The sequence below is a fragment of the Cryphonectria parasitica genome (genome assembly GCF_011745365.1).
Source record: "Cryphonectria parasitica EP155 unplaced genomic scaffold M406scaffold_2, whole genome shotgun sequence".
Lineage (NCBI taxonomy): Eukaryota > Fungi > Ascomycota > Sordariomycetes > Diaporthales > Cryphonectriaceae > Cryphonectria > Cryphonectria parasitica.
The window spans coordinates 3,439,777-3,454,168 of record NW_024468910.1 but is presented as its reverse complement, the minus strand read 5'-3'; the positions used below and the strand labels follow the sequence as shown (position 1 = coordinate 3,454,168).

The window sequence follows — 14,392 nt, the reverse complement described above, 5'->3', positions numbered from 1 at the left end:
AGCTGCTCGCGGGGACAGAGAGACCAACGGACCTCATGGCGCGCTGTTCTTCCACCACGAGTGCGATGTGAGCGTGGACGTACAGGACATGAAGGCTTATTTGGACGATGAGGTTAGCAACACAGCGGGCTATGCCACGATGGCTGGTGTTCGCTGGACTGGACGGATCAAGGCTCTCGGGTTTGGGTACTTGTTTGCGTCACAGAATGTGCGAATGGCTAGCAAGGACGCTAACTTGAAGCTGGAGTCACAGAGATAGGAAGTTGATTGCGTAAGTTGAGCACCAGGGTGATGTTTTTGTAGGAGACGAAATAGCATTTTATTTCGCAAACCGCAGCTAGGAGCTCGAGTGTTTTGTTTAGTGCCTGTGGGTACGGAAGGAGCAATTCACGGGGTCAACAATACTTGCAGTACAAAAGGGGCTTTTCAGAGCCGGCTTGCACTAAAGGGCTTTTCATTTATCAATAACAACCTACTCGGTGGCTTTTCTAGTCTTCGTGCTTAGCTGGAACGGTCATCCTACATTCACGCCCAAGACTTGCAAAGTCTTTGCTGACATTGATAGTCGCCATGAGTACTTTGTAAACACTGAATTGAGTATTGATGTCTGTGTGGAGATCATATAGGTAATGATGATGTCCTGTTCCAAACGCCTGTCCATGCCCGTTCAACCTCGCCTTGCAACGCCTGTCATACAATTTGATCCCCGAAATCCGTCACCAGTTAGAAATGCAAGATCGAACGCCTCTAGTTTTCCAATATGCATCGCATCAGGCGTTTTGAGATTCTGTTTTTCTCTCAGTCTCTTCATTTCATTCCTCATTCCCTTCCTCTCTTTCTTAGACCCCCCACAAAACCATCATCGGCCCCGTCAGCTCTGCGCTGTGGCTGTGCGGTAGCACTTCCTTCTTCGCTGGGGCGCTCGAGCGGACAGGCATCGTCTGCGACTTGTCGACCCGTCTCCTCTTGCAGCTCATAGCTGAGCGCTGCATTTCGGGGGTCCACAGAGCCATCGACGGCCCGTCGACTTCGCTGTCCCACTGCTCGTGGGCGGCAAAGGTGGACGCTCGGCCCTTCATGGTATGCTGCAGGTGTCTCTCGCGGTGCGCGGCTGTGTCCCTGCGCAGGGACTCCCTGTCGTAGCAAAAGGGCAGCTCCTCCTCGCTGATGGACATGGCGCCCGAGTGACGCCGCCTGGGCGAGGGGGGCAGCTCGTCCTCGCTGTGGGCCTCATCGTCGCCCAGGACGGCGCAGTCCTCGTCTTCCGAGGAGAAGAAGTCGCCGTGCTCTGAGATGGGCGACGCGGTGAGGGAGGAGTTTTTGGAGAGAGCGGCGATCTGACTGGTAAAGAGAGAGGTGTCGATGGGCTTGAGGAGCTGGGGCCCGCGGCAGAAGGTGGTGTCGTCGAAGGGGCCGACGAAGAAGAATGTGGAATCGTGGACCGCTGGCTGCTGGTGATGAGGATGATGGCGGTGGTGGTGTTGTTGGTGGTGGGAGATGGTGGCCATGATTGGTAGATGAATAGTAATGTGGGCGAGTTGGTGGTGGTGTTGTTATTTTTAGACTGGGATGTGTTGGTGAGGTGTTGTGTGTGTGGTGTTTGTTTGTAATGATATATCACTTCTCAGGTTTATGTATGTTGATCTTTTGTATTGATCTTGAAGGTTGCGGTTTGTTTGCACTGATATGGACAAATATATAAATACTCAACGGCATTCAACATCTCTGGCAGGTCCGGGGCGCCATCCTTAAATAAAGCACGAAGACAATATTTACGCAGCCACGGCATTGTGCTAGATGGAGTAGCCATTCCAGTGTACATCAGCATGCGGCCACCTATGACGGGCAGATTTGCATAGATGGGCTGATTGACGACAATTCAGAGACGGCATTGTCTCGAGGTGGCCTTGTCCCTCCGCAAATCTGGCCCCAGGTTTGGTTCCACAGTGGCACAAATTAATGAGACAGCGTAGCACATCAGACGTTGACAAGGCCTCGAAAACGGTCACTGTGACGGGAAAGTCGTATGATCGGGAGTCACCGGATCGGCCCACGGCGGGTGCGGTCAAAGGCTGGGGAAAGGACATGGAAAAAAGGGGGGGAGAAAGCTGGGGTACCCCAATTCCGATTTTACCCGCCTCTCTCCAGGCGGAGGCACACACAGTCGAACCTCTTTCTGGTCATACTAATGAATTAGCAGTGACACATAATGCAACATGAAGAAGACGGCGCTTATGCACGGGCTGCACGGGTACCATAGTTATTGGGTCTTGTGCTGCAGTGCATGGCATGTTTGCGGACTGGCGCAATATCAAAGTGAGACTGATCGTTCGATGTCTCTGCTAGGACAAAGCCCTCACAACACCACAGCAATTTAAGAAGAATGTCCGCATGACTTACGGGACAATACAGGCGGGCGTCTTCATCGCAACATTGTCGATGTATGAGGCTGAAAACGGTCGTTCCTTAGAGGTTGGACTAGCTCTTTGGCGTTGAGACCCTGTTGCAGACCCTTGCCAATCTATTTTGCATCTACACTCTCCAAGGTAGGTTGACAGTTCTGATTGTATGGCTGTGTGTACCTTGACCCGAATTTCACATGTGTTTCGACATACTGTGGAATGTCTTCTCTTTTCTTTCTTGTATTGTCTTCTTTGGGGGGGGGGGGGGGGAAGGGGCGCCCACGCTCTGGTCTCTGGCATTTTATTCAAAATATCCTTGTTATATGGTTTATAAAAATTGTCCTATCACTCCGTGGCCTTCAGGCTGGATCAAGAAAATGAATCCATACACCTGTGGTACCCTTTGCCATGGCTGCTAATGCGCAGTCTCTTCATCCTTAGGAGGCATGCTGCAGTTATGGGGGCAGGGGGCACATCCCTACTACATTGTGGTGTCTGGGACATGGTTTGGTGTGCTGCCAGCACAGTCGCAAAGGGCAAATTCCATGTATGTGGTTAACGGGCAGTGCTTACAAGGAGATTCTTCGAGACGACCCTGTACTAGATAGCTTCTCATCATGTACAGTAAATGAGCGAGTGATTTCGTTGTACAGGTCAACATTGGGACCGAAGATTCAGCATTTTGACAAAGCATATGGACCAAGATCCAGAAATACCCGAACTAATTATTCTGGGAGAAGTCAGCCATCACCGTCTTCTTTACTCTCTATCTCTCTCCTCTTTAATTTTTTTTTCTCTGTTGTTGTTTTGTGTGTGTGTGTGTGTGTGTGTGTGTTGGGAACTGCAAGTACGTGTCTGTTGTTCAATTTAGGAGGTATATCAGTACTTAAGTGTGTGGGTTCTCAAGGAGAGGGGAAAAGAGGAGGAAGGGCTAGCGTACGCCATGGAAAGATGGAGGCGTATTAGCAACCCTGTCTTGTTAATTATGGGATGAATGTTGCGGTCTCATCAGCTCACCAGCGCTTCGAACGAGAACCAACAACTGGTTTTCAACTCATCATTGGGGTATCTACTCTACTCGAGGCTGTCTGCTTTCATCTCTCCTGGACCGTCCCACCTTAGGCGTCTCAATCTCGTCTCTTGTCAGCCGCCATGTGACATGCTATAGTTTTGTCCTTCGCAAATTGTGCTCCTCTATGGTGCTTTGTGCTGAATACAAAAGAATCCGGTGGCGTATTGGCGGTGATCGTGCGTGCAAGATAGCGTGACTCTTCTTTTCAGCGTTCGCTGCCATATCGCCTCAAATGGTCGCGCCGTGGTGATATCTGATGACGATAGTCCGTACCTTCTGGGACAGAGAAGACCCTCTAGGCCCCGTTCTTGGCCCCTGGTCCCTTACGATTCATCAGATTTGCGAAGAAGTTCTGCAAATTCTCGGTATCGATGGGCTGCTGCTGGTCTGTGGCCTCCTCAGCCGGGCTCTCCGGTTCAGGTGATGAAGCATATGTTTGACGATCCTGTATAGAGATGTGTCAGATCAGTGATATGACTATGTTGTCCACAACCATATACTCAAGACATACCTGTAAGCGTTTCATCATGTCATCGGCGTCTACTTGAATCCCACCGACGTTGAATTGCACCGGCCCAATATGATCGCTGACGTTGGTGGTCTTGCTGTCCTCGTCGGCCTCCTTAGCCTTCTGGTCCTTGAGATGCGCCTTTGCATCTGCGCGGTCCCGATCCTCCTCCTCGATCTTCTGCCTGTATGCCTCCAGCTGCTTGTTTCGCGCCTCAAGGAAGATCTGGGTGTCCTGCGTCTCGACCTCCAATGTTGTGGAATGCGTGTCTCGTCCGGCCATCTGCAGTGCGTCGTGGGTTGGATTGCGGATCGACTCTTCGAACATGATCACCGCCGATCCGGGGGTGATCTCGTAGCCGTCGGCGTCGTATTCAGTCCCAGTGACCGTTGCATTCTCTGCGGGATTGGCATTCCGACCCGGGGGCGGGAACTTGCTCTCCAGATCGATGGACCACCCTTCGCTCACGGCCTCCACATCGAAGCCTTCCCTCAGTACTCTGATCTTACCCCATGAATCCCAGTTTGGAGGCACAGCCACCCTGTCCCGGTCGATGACATTAGGCTTCAGCGGTTGTTTCTTCAGCAGGGAGTATATGCCCAGACTCGAGTGGACGAGGGTTTGTAGTTGTGAGGATACCGAAGGTGCTGTGTAGATCAGAGAGGCGCCGTCTATGCCATCGTCAGTATACCAGCATTTCAGGGCTACCTGAAGAGGGATCCTCACGCCTGAGTAATATTGTCCGCATGAACTGCAGGACGACGTCGAATTCTTCTTCCTTCCAGCTCTGCGTCTTTTCCAGAATTTCCATCTGCTCAGCCTGCGCAACTGTCAGCTTGCTTCTCACCCCCCTCCCAGTGACCCCTTGGGAGAACCTACATTCTGGCAGACCACGCAGAGTGGCAGGCCTAATGGTTCTTCCCACTCTCCTGGTCCCAGCGGCAGCGACACATCTCCATCGGCGGCAGCCGTAGCGGCGGTACCGTCCAGGTTTACTGCGCCGCCTCGACCTCTCTCTTTCCACTGGCTCATGACCTCTTCCATGGTTATCTTGCTCTCGTCCGGCAGGGCTAGCAGGACGATGCGCAGAAGAAGCATCCACTCCCTGAGCTGCCGGACCCAGGACCACGGCTCAGACCAGTCCAATAGGACAACAAGTAAGGTGTTCGGTATGGACTGCGGTGTCAGGAGAGGTTTGATCAAGGGGGCGAAGGAGGGTGAGGGACTGGCGAGGAGGTACGTCGAAATGCGGGCGAGGATATCTAGGGACGTGTCAGCAGGCGGTCCTCCCCTTCACAAAAGGCATGGATGGCAATATACCTTCGTGGTCTGCATCAAGGAGGTCGTAGTAGGTGTAGCCGAGCGCAAACTGGTTGGCGACAGGCGGGATCTTATTCTGTCTGTCCAAGTTCCTCCGCATCTCGTTGCTAGAAAGCGACTGGATGAAGTCCCTCTGCGACTCGACGGTGCCACCTGGTAGACAATGCAGCAGATCAGCATCACAGCTCGTCTCCTTCCGAGACAGGAGGCAGCATACCCATCACAAGCAGGTTCTTCTCCGGTAGGCGCTTCCCGCTGGCGACGGAGTCGAGCATGGAGCTCCACATGTCCTTCTTCTGCTCGCCATTCTTGCCCTCGGAGCCGCCAGAACCGGAGGCGCTGGTATATGTCGAGAAACGGTTCGCGTTGGTCGCCGCCATACTTGCTCTTCGATGCAGCTCCGTCACGAGATCCTCAAGGTTGGGCGCAAGAGTTGCGACTCATTGCTGGCTTATTGTTGGAGGAGCCTTAGTAGCGTGGGGTGTGCGGTGTGGGTGGATGTGTTTTGGGGCAAGCCTGGACGCGCTTTTTGTTCTCTAGACTTAAGTACGCGTCAGTACAGTTAAGACCTATGACAGGCTGCTTGGAAACTTCTCCAATTTACCTGGACCAGATTAAGTGAGAGAGCTGCGAAGATTGAAAGATGCCGCTGAAATGTGGTTCCGCAGCTGAGGCCCGTATGTCATGGGGGGTGGGAAGGTTTGTTTTGTTTGAGCCTCTTCAATATCGAATGTACATAGTACTTCATATCGCCTGCAACGAGGGACCCATGCATAGTTCCATGCAGGGGGGTAACCTCAATGAGAGCTTCAGCAAAGACGCTCTGAAAGGGGTTTTCATGAAATGAGGGTTTGGCACCCAAGACCTGTTGAACACTTCGATATCTATTTGATCACTCAAGTACTCCTCAGCGCCTGACAGACAGTCTGAAACAGTCCTGCATTTTCATGTATTTAGTATCTCTTTCCCCTCAAGACCCTAACAGGCAAGTTCTTGTTGGTAGCAGGCGCCTTCAGGCTGTGTACTAGTTTCCCAGGTACCCAAAATCTTGTCAAGACAGCAGCAACTTATGATGGATGCCTACCATAGTACATGAAGCATTTATGAAATGACACAAGCTAGATTTGATGTTGATCTGCACGTAATGATCAATTTATGCTAGCTTTGGGACTGACAGCAGGCTGTAAAAGCAACTGGTCTACAAGGTCCTGACATTCATCAATCAGTACCATGCCCCACACTAATGATCCCCTGCCGCTATCAGTCTTGACCAAGACGTCACCCCAAAATTTAGGTCAGCCTTATGTTGACATTCCCAAGTACATCAAAATACTGTAACGTCTTGGAGGTCTACCACAGAGAGCCAAGGCAGTGCCTGCTCCTGCACCTAGCATTATCAATCTTCTTGGACCAAGGCACAACAACTCTTTACTGCTTCCAGAAGCGTGCGCTTCGACCACCAGCCCAAGATGAACAAGATTCGCGCAATACAGGAGCTCAATAAGAAGGAGATCGAGCAGGGAATGTACGTGCAGACCTCTACCCAAAAGAGTCTCTAGATTGTTGCATCACAAATACTAATACTTCCTCTTATTTAAAATCTATAGCTCTCCAAATGCCTCCTGGCACGTCGACTACCGCGACACCGCCTTCATCTACTTCGGTGGCCTCCCCTACGAACTTTCCGAGGGCGACATCATCACTATCTTCTCGCAGTACGGCGAGCCCGTCTTCCTCAAGCTCGCCCGCGACCGCGAGACCGGAAAGAGCCGTGGATTTGGCTGGCTCAAGTACGAGGACCAGCGTAGCACCGACCTCGCCGTCGACAACCTAGGCGGCGCGACGATCGGCGGACGTATGGTGAGTGTGGACCATACGCGGTACAAGATGAGAGATGACGAGGATTGGGAGGAGGGAAAGATCGGGTGGGAAGATATCCAACGGCGGGAGAAAGAGGCCCGGGAGGACGCCAAGGCCAGCGACACGGAGATGGGGAGCGGGACGGATACGGAGGAGGAGATCAGGAGGGCTCGGCCTATGTTGAAGGAAGAGAGGGAGCTGCAGCTTTTGATAGAGGGGCACGATGACGATGACCCGATGAAAGAATTTCTGATCGAGGAGAAGAAGAAAGAGGTCGACGAGGCGCTGCGCAGAGAGCGCAAGAGGGAGGAGCGTGAAAAGAAGCACAAGAGCCGGCGTCATGTGTCGCATCGTTCAAGACGAGACGATAACAGTGATGAAGATGAGGAGGAAGGGCGTAGGCAGAGGAGAAGGCGAGCCGAAGATGATGGACGCAGAGAGAGGTCAAGAAGGGATGAGCACAACGAGGATAGTGACCGTCAGGCAAGGCGGCGGCGGGATTCTCGAGATCGTGAAAGCAGACGGGATGATGACAGACGGAGAAATAGGGACCGCGATTCAGATCGTCGACGACGTGAACGTGAGCAGTCTGAAGACTACCACAGTCGCAAACATCAAGACTCCGACCTAGACCGCAGAAGTCGTCGGCACAGAAGTCGATCACCATGAGCCAGACTCACAAGAAGCACCAGACAGAAAATCAATTGATACGATACCCTTGGAACAAGAGATGCATATTTGCCATCATAAACTGGTCAGGCTAGTTGTCTATCCGCCAGTCCTGTTCTTCCTGCGCAAAAAGGCATACCTGTACATGAAGAGGTAAAGCCCGGCGTCTGAAAACCTCCAACGCCTTTCTGCATTGCGCATCAAACCAAATGACCCAGAACTCTATGCTCGAGCGTTGTGAGCATGTAGAAGATGACCAAGGGCATAGCAGTGGTGCCCTCCCGACAATGATTTAAACAAACGAAATATTAACAACGAGCCTCTCCATGAACCCTAGAATAGCAATTCCTGAGACAACCTCCACGTTGTGGCAAGAGATGCACAATTTTCAAGGCTCATTATAGTAGTGCTTGAACCCAACACGGCCAACAAAGCGCTTGCCAGTATCATCTCGAGCCATCTGGAACTTTTCCCAGCGAGCATCAAGACCAGCTCCAACGACCACCAGGCTCTCCTCGTCATACCAGCCAATGAGGCCCTTCTGGGCCTTGGTCGTGCCGAGAGTGGCTCCATCTGCGGCAGCGGCGAAATTCCCTGCAGGCTCATCCGTGCTGAAGGGGATAGAAGTGAAGGAGTAGGTGTCTGAGAACACACGAGGCAGGCCGGGGACCTGGGACAGCCAACCCCACTTGCCCTTGCCATCATTGCCATTCGACTGACCGGCGCCACCGGAACTACCAGGCCGGCTACCAGACATGGTGGGGGCGGTGATGGGGCTGAGAGGTGCAAAGTCAGACTTGGCGCCCGGATGAGGAACATCAAAGATGTGCAGTGTGCCCTTGTCGGAGGTACTGGCGAGCAAGGTACCAGAGGGGCTGAAACAGAGATCGTAAATCGTGGCGTGGTCCATACCGCGGCGGACTTCGCAGACCAGCGCACAGTTATAGGTGCTGTAGACGCGGATGATAGTTCCCTGCGGGCAACGTAAATATCTCCAGGCATTGTTTAGGGCTTGAGTAGCGAATGCTAAGAGACTCACCTTGTCGCTCGCCGAAGCAAGCAGCTGGCCGTCTGGGCTAAATGACAGAGCACGCAGAGGGGTGTCGTGAGCCGGAATGATGCTCACATTGCCAGTGCTGAGCTCAACAATCTGGATTTGGCCGGGCGTGCGGCCGGGAAACGCAACTTGCTTCTGGGAGAGGCAGACAAGACCATTCAGGTTGTCTGCAGTCTCATACGCCATAAGAAGATCGCCCGTACGTAGCTTATAAATCCGAACGCTGTTTTGGAGTGCGATGACGACTTTTCCAACAGCAACCTTGACTGCGCGGATAGAACTGACAGCATTGATTTCAATGCTGGCTCTCTGCTTGGCCTCGTCCCAAAGGATCACCTATAACATATTGGCACAATAACACGACAGCGTGGAGGGAAGATAACCAACCTTGTGAGAGGCAAACTTAGGTCGACGCCCTCCTCCAACAATAGCGATGACATTAGAAACTCCCATCATCTGCGCGAGACCGATTCCAGCAGCGAGATCTGAGGGACGCGTCAGCCTCGTCTGACAGGATACGTGACATCAACAATGCTCACCTTTCTTCAGCATAGAAGTGCCTTGCTCTGTCCTCAGGACTGTGGCACTCCAGTGTTAGCACAGTTGCTGTCATTCATGAAAATGACTCAGCTAGATGTGCCTACCCATGAATCCGGTCTCGAGCCCGACGGCGAAACAGGACTTGTCCTCGTTGAAGGTGACAGACAAGACCCGCTTGGGCTTGGCTGGCTCAATCTTCGGGCGTGTATCCATGATGGCGACGCGTGATGCTTTGCCTAGTGGATTGAGGGACAGAAACGGTTGGATGAAGCCGACGGACAGACGGATTGTCTAGATATCGAGTCCCAAAGAAGTCGATGTTGAACTACCAAGACTTGAGCCCGGAAAGAAACGGGAGGCACCAGAAAGGTAGCTGCCTGACCGTCGTTATATATTATGAAGCATGATGCGCGATAATGATGTCGCAAGCAGGTCTGCAATGCTGAGCTATGGTGTACGGGTGAATGGGTCCAAGTGGTGAGAACCCTTGTGGATGGAAGATTAGGTTGTCGTGAATATAAAACCAGTCAGACCAGCGCCCTTTAAGAGTCAAGGACACGGTACAGTAGAGTGTCACCAGGAAACAGCAACTGGGACAATCTCAGCAACGATCCAGGTCTGATTAGCCTCTTATGAGAGGAGTGAACTCAGTTGCAATGCAAGTAATATAAGAGGGTGTAAATGACAAGACAGATGGTATATGTACATACAAGTTAACTAAGGATATGCTCGGGTGTAAGTCCAGGCTCTAGGCTGACATCGCATGAGGTCCAGTCAGGAGGACAAGGGAAGCAAAGGTCAAGGGCAGCTGGCAGCGGCTGGTGGGAGCTGTTTGTTGTCCCCCTGCAGGAGCGATTGGTGGCATCCCTCCATTGCCGCAATCACGCTAAGCTCAAGCTGGGATGGCCTCAATTTGGGTGATGCTTGGTCCGTGCTGGGTTGCTTGGCCCCTGAATTCGTTGCTGGGGGGTCCACGGGTAGCTTGCTGGGTGGAACTGGAGATTGGCAGTGGTAGATTGAGCGCACCGCCAGCAGTAGCAGTAGCAGTAGCAGCAGCAGAGGGCTGCTGCACTGGTGGACATGGGGACGGGTAGAAGTGACAAGGTGAGTGCAACAATCTGTGAAATTACACCTGTCGCTCCACTCTGCTTCTGCTTGGTCCCCAGAGTGCAACTTGCAGCAGCCGACCCTTGTTGGCATTCTCTCCGTTTCCCCCTTTCCACTCCAAGCGTCGGCGACCCATCGTCACGAACACAACAACCTCGCTCTTTCAACCAACGTTCGACCTCGACTATTCAATTGACCAGAATACTTAGCAGTCAGTCTACACAGCAGGTACTGACAACCCTTCTGCGGCTGCTTTTTTTCTTCTTGCATTTTCTGAGAATTTCTGTTTGGTATTCTTTCCATCACGAGCAGCCATGTCTTCCCCGGCCGTACGTTTGTTGTCGTTTCCTCTTGGTGTTGTGTATCAATCGCACGAGTCAACCTGGCATTTTCACCATCTCTCCCTTTTCCCTCCTCTCGCATAGTAGACTGTTCACTTCAGCTTCTCTCATCGCGCTGCATCGCGCTGCATCGCGTTGACGCACTTCACTCGTTCGACTGCTGACATGCAACGATTCTATAGAAGATGATCCGCCGCAAGAAGAACGTGAAGAAGGGCATCCAGTTCTGTCTGATGGTCTGCGGAGCGTCTGGTACTGGTACGTCTTGAAATCTCCATCCCCAATTTACATATCTTAGCCCATCCGGCCCATGATTCTCTCCTTGTCGCCGGTCAAATTGAGTTTACTGACCTCGTCGCCCACCAAATCACAGGCAGAACCACCTTCGTCAACACCCTCTGCGGAAAGACCGTCCTTGGCCACAGGGACTCGGACGACCCGACTGGTGCGCACGTCGAGGATGGCGTCAAGATCAAGCCCTACACTGTTGGTACGAAGTCTCGGTCAAGCCCTCCGCCATGTACGGTTGTGATCTGACTGGCTATATAGAGCTCGAGCTTGACGAGGAGGGAACCCGTATCTCCTTGACCATTGTAGACACTCCAGGTTTCGGTGACCAGGTCGACAACGAGGCCAGGTACGAAGCCCCTCGTCCGATGTGGACCTGTTGGACATGTTCTCGGTAGTTCGCCGCTGACATCGAGCTTATAGCTTCTCCGAGATCGTTGGCTTCCTCGAGAGGCAATATGATGACATTCTGTCCGAGGAGTCGCGTATCAAGCGTAACCCTCGGTTCAGAGACAACCGCGTTCATGCCATGCTCTACTTCATTACACCCACCGGCCACGGGTACGTTTCGACCGCCAGGCAACATTACTTGGACCGTGCTAATATCTGACTTAGTCTCCGCGAGTTGGACATTGAGCTGATGAAGCGTCTGGCTCCCCGCGTCAATGTCATCCCGGTCATCGGACGCGCCGACTCCCTGACCCCTGCCGAGCTGGCCGAGTCCAAAAAGCTGGTGATGGAGGATATCGAGCACTACCGCATCCCCGTATACAACTTCCCTTACGATATCGAAGAGGATGACGAGGATACCGTCGAGGAGAACGCCGAGCTCCGGGGTCTGATGCCTTTCGCCATTGTTGGTTCTGAGGAGACGGTCGAGATTGGCGGTCGCAAGGTTCGCGCTCGCCAGTATCCGTGGGGTGTCGTCGAGGTTGACAACCCTCGCCACTCCGACTTCCTCGCCATCCGATCGGCCCTGCTGCACAGCCATCTGGCCGACTTGAAGGAGATTACCCACGACTTCCTGTACGAGAACTACCGTACCGAGAAGCTGTCCAAGAGCGTGGAGGGTGGTGCTGGAGTGTACGTTCCTGATCCTGCAACCCCTAATTTGCCCAACTTGAAACTGACCCTGTTGCTGCAGCGATTCTTCGATGAATCCCGAGGATCTCGCTTCGCAGTCGGTGCGTCTCAAGGAGGAGCAGCTCCGCCGCGAGGAGGAGAAGCTGCGCGAGATCGAGATCAAGGTCCAGCGCGAAATCAACGAGAAGCGCCAAGAACTCCTGGCTCGGGAGTCTCAGCTCCGCGAAATCGAGGCACGCATGCAGCGGGAGGCAGCCAACTCTGGGACACCGATTCCCGAGGCCAACGGCGAGACGGAAGCTGCTTAAACAGGCCTGGAGTAAATGTGGCACTTTTTCGGCGGGTACAAGCGCATGCGTTTGTTGCAGATTGCTGGCCACTTTTATGACAAGATTCGCCCCTTGTTTCTACGACTGCCACTTCGCATGCGAACGTTTTGCCAAGCCGTGCCATCATGTCGAATGAGAGCGTGGGTTTGTTGGTTGCCGATGCACTGCGGCGCCAGCAGCTCTGGTCTCCACGGTCCGGAACGAAACTCAGTTTCTATACGCGCGCGCACACAAAAAACCCCGGGCTTGCCCGTCCCTCCTGATAATGATACCCTCCGTGCCTTCAGGAAAACAGTCAACAGGGGAAGTAAGGCAGAAGGGAGAAAGCTCGAGAGAAAAGAGGGGGCTTGTCGCATTTCTTTTTCCAATACGTCTTTTCCAATTGTGGTGTCGGCCCATCACTTGATGGGCTGATCGTTCTCTACAGACGTTTGGGTCATTTTGTACCACTTTATTTCCAGTAGAGGACTTCTAATGCAGACAACCTAAATTTATTCCCATATTGAATTAAGGAACCCAGTGGCCGGAGGCCTCATCGAATGATGCGTCACAGCTGTCGTGTGTGTTCCTGTACTTGAATGTATACAATTTTGGATTGGTAAAATCCCATTTCGATTGTGCTGAAGGAACAATGTAAAAGCACTAAACAGAAGCCCTCCCAGAAACGCCCGAAGTCCCAACCATTCCTCGACTGCATACCATTACATACTCAACAAGAGAAGAGGGCCGCGTGATACTACTGGGCTCCCACAAAGGAAAGGAAGCATAGTGAATACATCAATAGTGAATACATCAATAGTGAATACATCAAGTCCACAGCGGGCTACCCGCCGTCTGTTGCTCGTCTGACATACAAACGTTAAAGCTTGAAAACAAAAGCCCAGCCCTTTTTATCCCTGCTCCTTGAACAGGATAGACATTCTCGCCTTGTTGATCTTGTCCACTGTAACAGCCCGTCAGAAGATAAACAACCCTTCTGTGTCTCTAGTTGTTCGACTGGCTGTTCAGTATCCTCAGGATAGCCAGGAACAGGTTGATGATATCCAGGTACAAGCTGATCGCAGCTGCGATCTCCTCCTCGACGTGATGCTTGCGCAGGACCAACTGCGTGTCCACCAGGATATACCCGCTAAAGATCAGGGCAGCAAGGCCGCCGTAGATGAGCTCGCCGGTGCTGCTGTAGGGGAAGAACATGGCCATGAAGCCAAACAGCATGAGACCCCAGAGGCCGCCAAAGAGATACGGCATCCACGAGGTGAAGTCATACTTGGTCTGGCAGGCAAAGGCGGTCAGGAAGATGAAGATGCCTCCAGTCAGGATCACGGCGTTCAGGACGATGGAGGTCTCGTAGAGGGAGACAACGACGGAGATAGTGTAAGCCTCGAGGAGGGTGAAGCCGGAGAGGAAGAGGAGGTTGGTCGGGTAGGAGTGGCGCTTCCAGTAAGTGAGGATCATCATACCGATGGCTCCGAACATCTGGACCAGATAAATCAAGCACATGTCAGTCAGTCAAGCTCTGGCAGCATAGGGCACTTCATTTGATAAACTAAACCTCCCCCTTCTCTCCCCTCCCTTTCACCACAGGGTGGGGGAAGTCAGGAAAGCAGCAGGGGACGAATGGGAACGGGGTGAGAACGTACCGAGACGAAGACGAGCGCCGGATGGCTCTGGATCCACTGCTTGTAGGGCTCGCTCACGAAGCTGATGGCGCTCACAGCGCCGGTGACGATCAGCTGGACCGTCAGGATCGTGTAAACCTTGCGGATGAACTGGTTGCGGATGTCGAGGGTGGCCTCGGCGACGCTCCCGCCAAACT

The 14,392-nt window shown here is 52.8% G+C and overlaps 5 protein-coding genes across 5 annotated transcripts; 2 read left to right on the top strand and 3 right to left on the bottom strand.

Annotated features, from left to right (window-relative positions):
* Nucleotides 1-575: 575 nt before the first annotated feature.
* M406DRAFT_321049 (uncharacterized protein) lies at nt 576-1,676 on the bottom strand. The gene has a single exon (XM_040919467.1). The coding sequence runs from the start codon at nt 1,506-1,508 to the stop codon at nt 840-842; it is 669 nt and encodes a 222-aa protein (XP_040779842.1). The 5' UTR covers nt 1,509-1,676; the 3' UTR covers nt 576-839.
* A 2,093-nt stretch (nt 1,677-3,769) lies between these two features.
* M406DRAFT_249207 (uncharacterized protein) lies at nt 3,770-5,682 on the bottom strand (the record flags this gene model as incomplete). The annotated part of the gene is made up of 6 exons (XM_040916595.1): nt 3,770-3,919; nt 3,986-4,653; nt 4,709-4,802; nt 4,862-5,244; nt 5,303-5,455; nt 5,520-5,682. The coding sequence occupies 6 exons, from the start codon at nt 5,680-5,682 to the stop codon at nt 3,770-3,772; spliced, it is 1,611 nt and encodes a 536-aa protein (XP_040779841.1).
* Nucleotides 5,683-6,716: 1,034 nt separating this feature from the next.
* On the top strand, nt 6,717-7,908 carry M406DRAFT_349930 (RNA-binding domain-containing protein). Its single transcript, XM_040922514.1, has 3 exons — nt 6,717-6,827; nt 6,910-7,499; nt 7,537-7,908. Exons 1-3 carry the CDS (start codon nt 6,772-6,774, stop codon nt 7,791-7,793), a joined length of 903 nt encoding a protein of 300 aa, XP_040779840.1. The 5' UTR covers nt 6,717-6,771; the 3' UTR covers nt 7,794-7,908.
* A 311-nt stretch (nt 7,909-8,219) lies between these two features.
* On the bottom strand, nt 8,220-9,641 carry M406DRAFT_327293 (WD40 repeat-like protein; the record flags this gene model as incomplete). The annotated part of the gene is made up of 5 exons (XM_040920189.1): nt 8,220-8,804; nt 8,871-9,224; nt 9,276-9,373; nt 9,428-9,466; nt 9,533-9,641. The coding sequence occupies 5 exons, from the start codon at nt 9,639-9,641 to the stop codon at nt 8,220-8,222; spliced, it is 1,185 nt and encodes a 394-aa protein (XP_040779839.1).
* A 1,208-nt stretch (nt 9,642-10,849) lies between these two features.
* M406DRAFT_107611 (uncharacterized protein) lies at nt 10,850-14,034 on the top strand (the record flags this gene model as incomplete). Its single annotated transcript, XM_040915257.1, has 7 exons — nt 10,850-10,864; nt 11,059-11,134; nt 11,250-11,366; nt 11,426-11,513; nt 11,588-11,725; nt 11,780-12,247; nt 12,309-14,034. 7 exons carry the CDS (start codon nt 10,850-10,852, stop codon nt 12,553-12,555), a joined length of 1,149 nt encoding a protein of 382 aa, XP_040779838.1. The 3' UTR covers nt 12,556-14,034.
* Between the last annotated feature and the right edge of the window lie 358 nt (nt 14,035-14,392).

Bases quoted from the DNA above. Each gene is read 5' to 3' on its own strand.
- M406DRAFT_321049 (XM_040919467.1), bottom strand. From the start codon at position 1,508: ATGGCCACCATCTCCCACCACCAACAACACCACCACCGCCATCATCCT.
- M406DRAFT_349930 (XM_040922514.1), top strand. From the start codon at position 6,772: ATGAACAAGATTCGCGCAATACAGGAGCTCAATAAGAAGGAGATCGAG. The intron at 6,828-6,909 runs GTACGTGCAGAC...TAAAATCTATAG, and splicing joins AAGGAGATCGAGCAGGGAAT to CTCTCCAAATGCCTCCTGGC. The intron at 7,500-7,536 runs GTCATGTGTCGC...AGACGATAACAG, and splicing joins AAAGAAGCACAAGAGCCGGC to TGATGAAGATGAGGAGGAAG.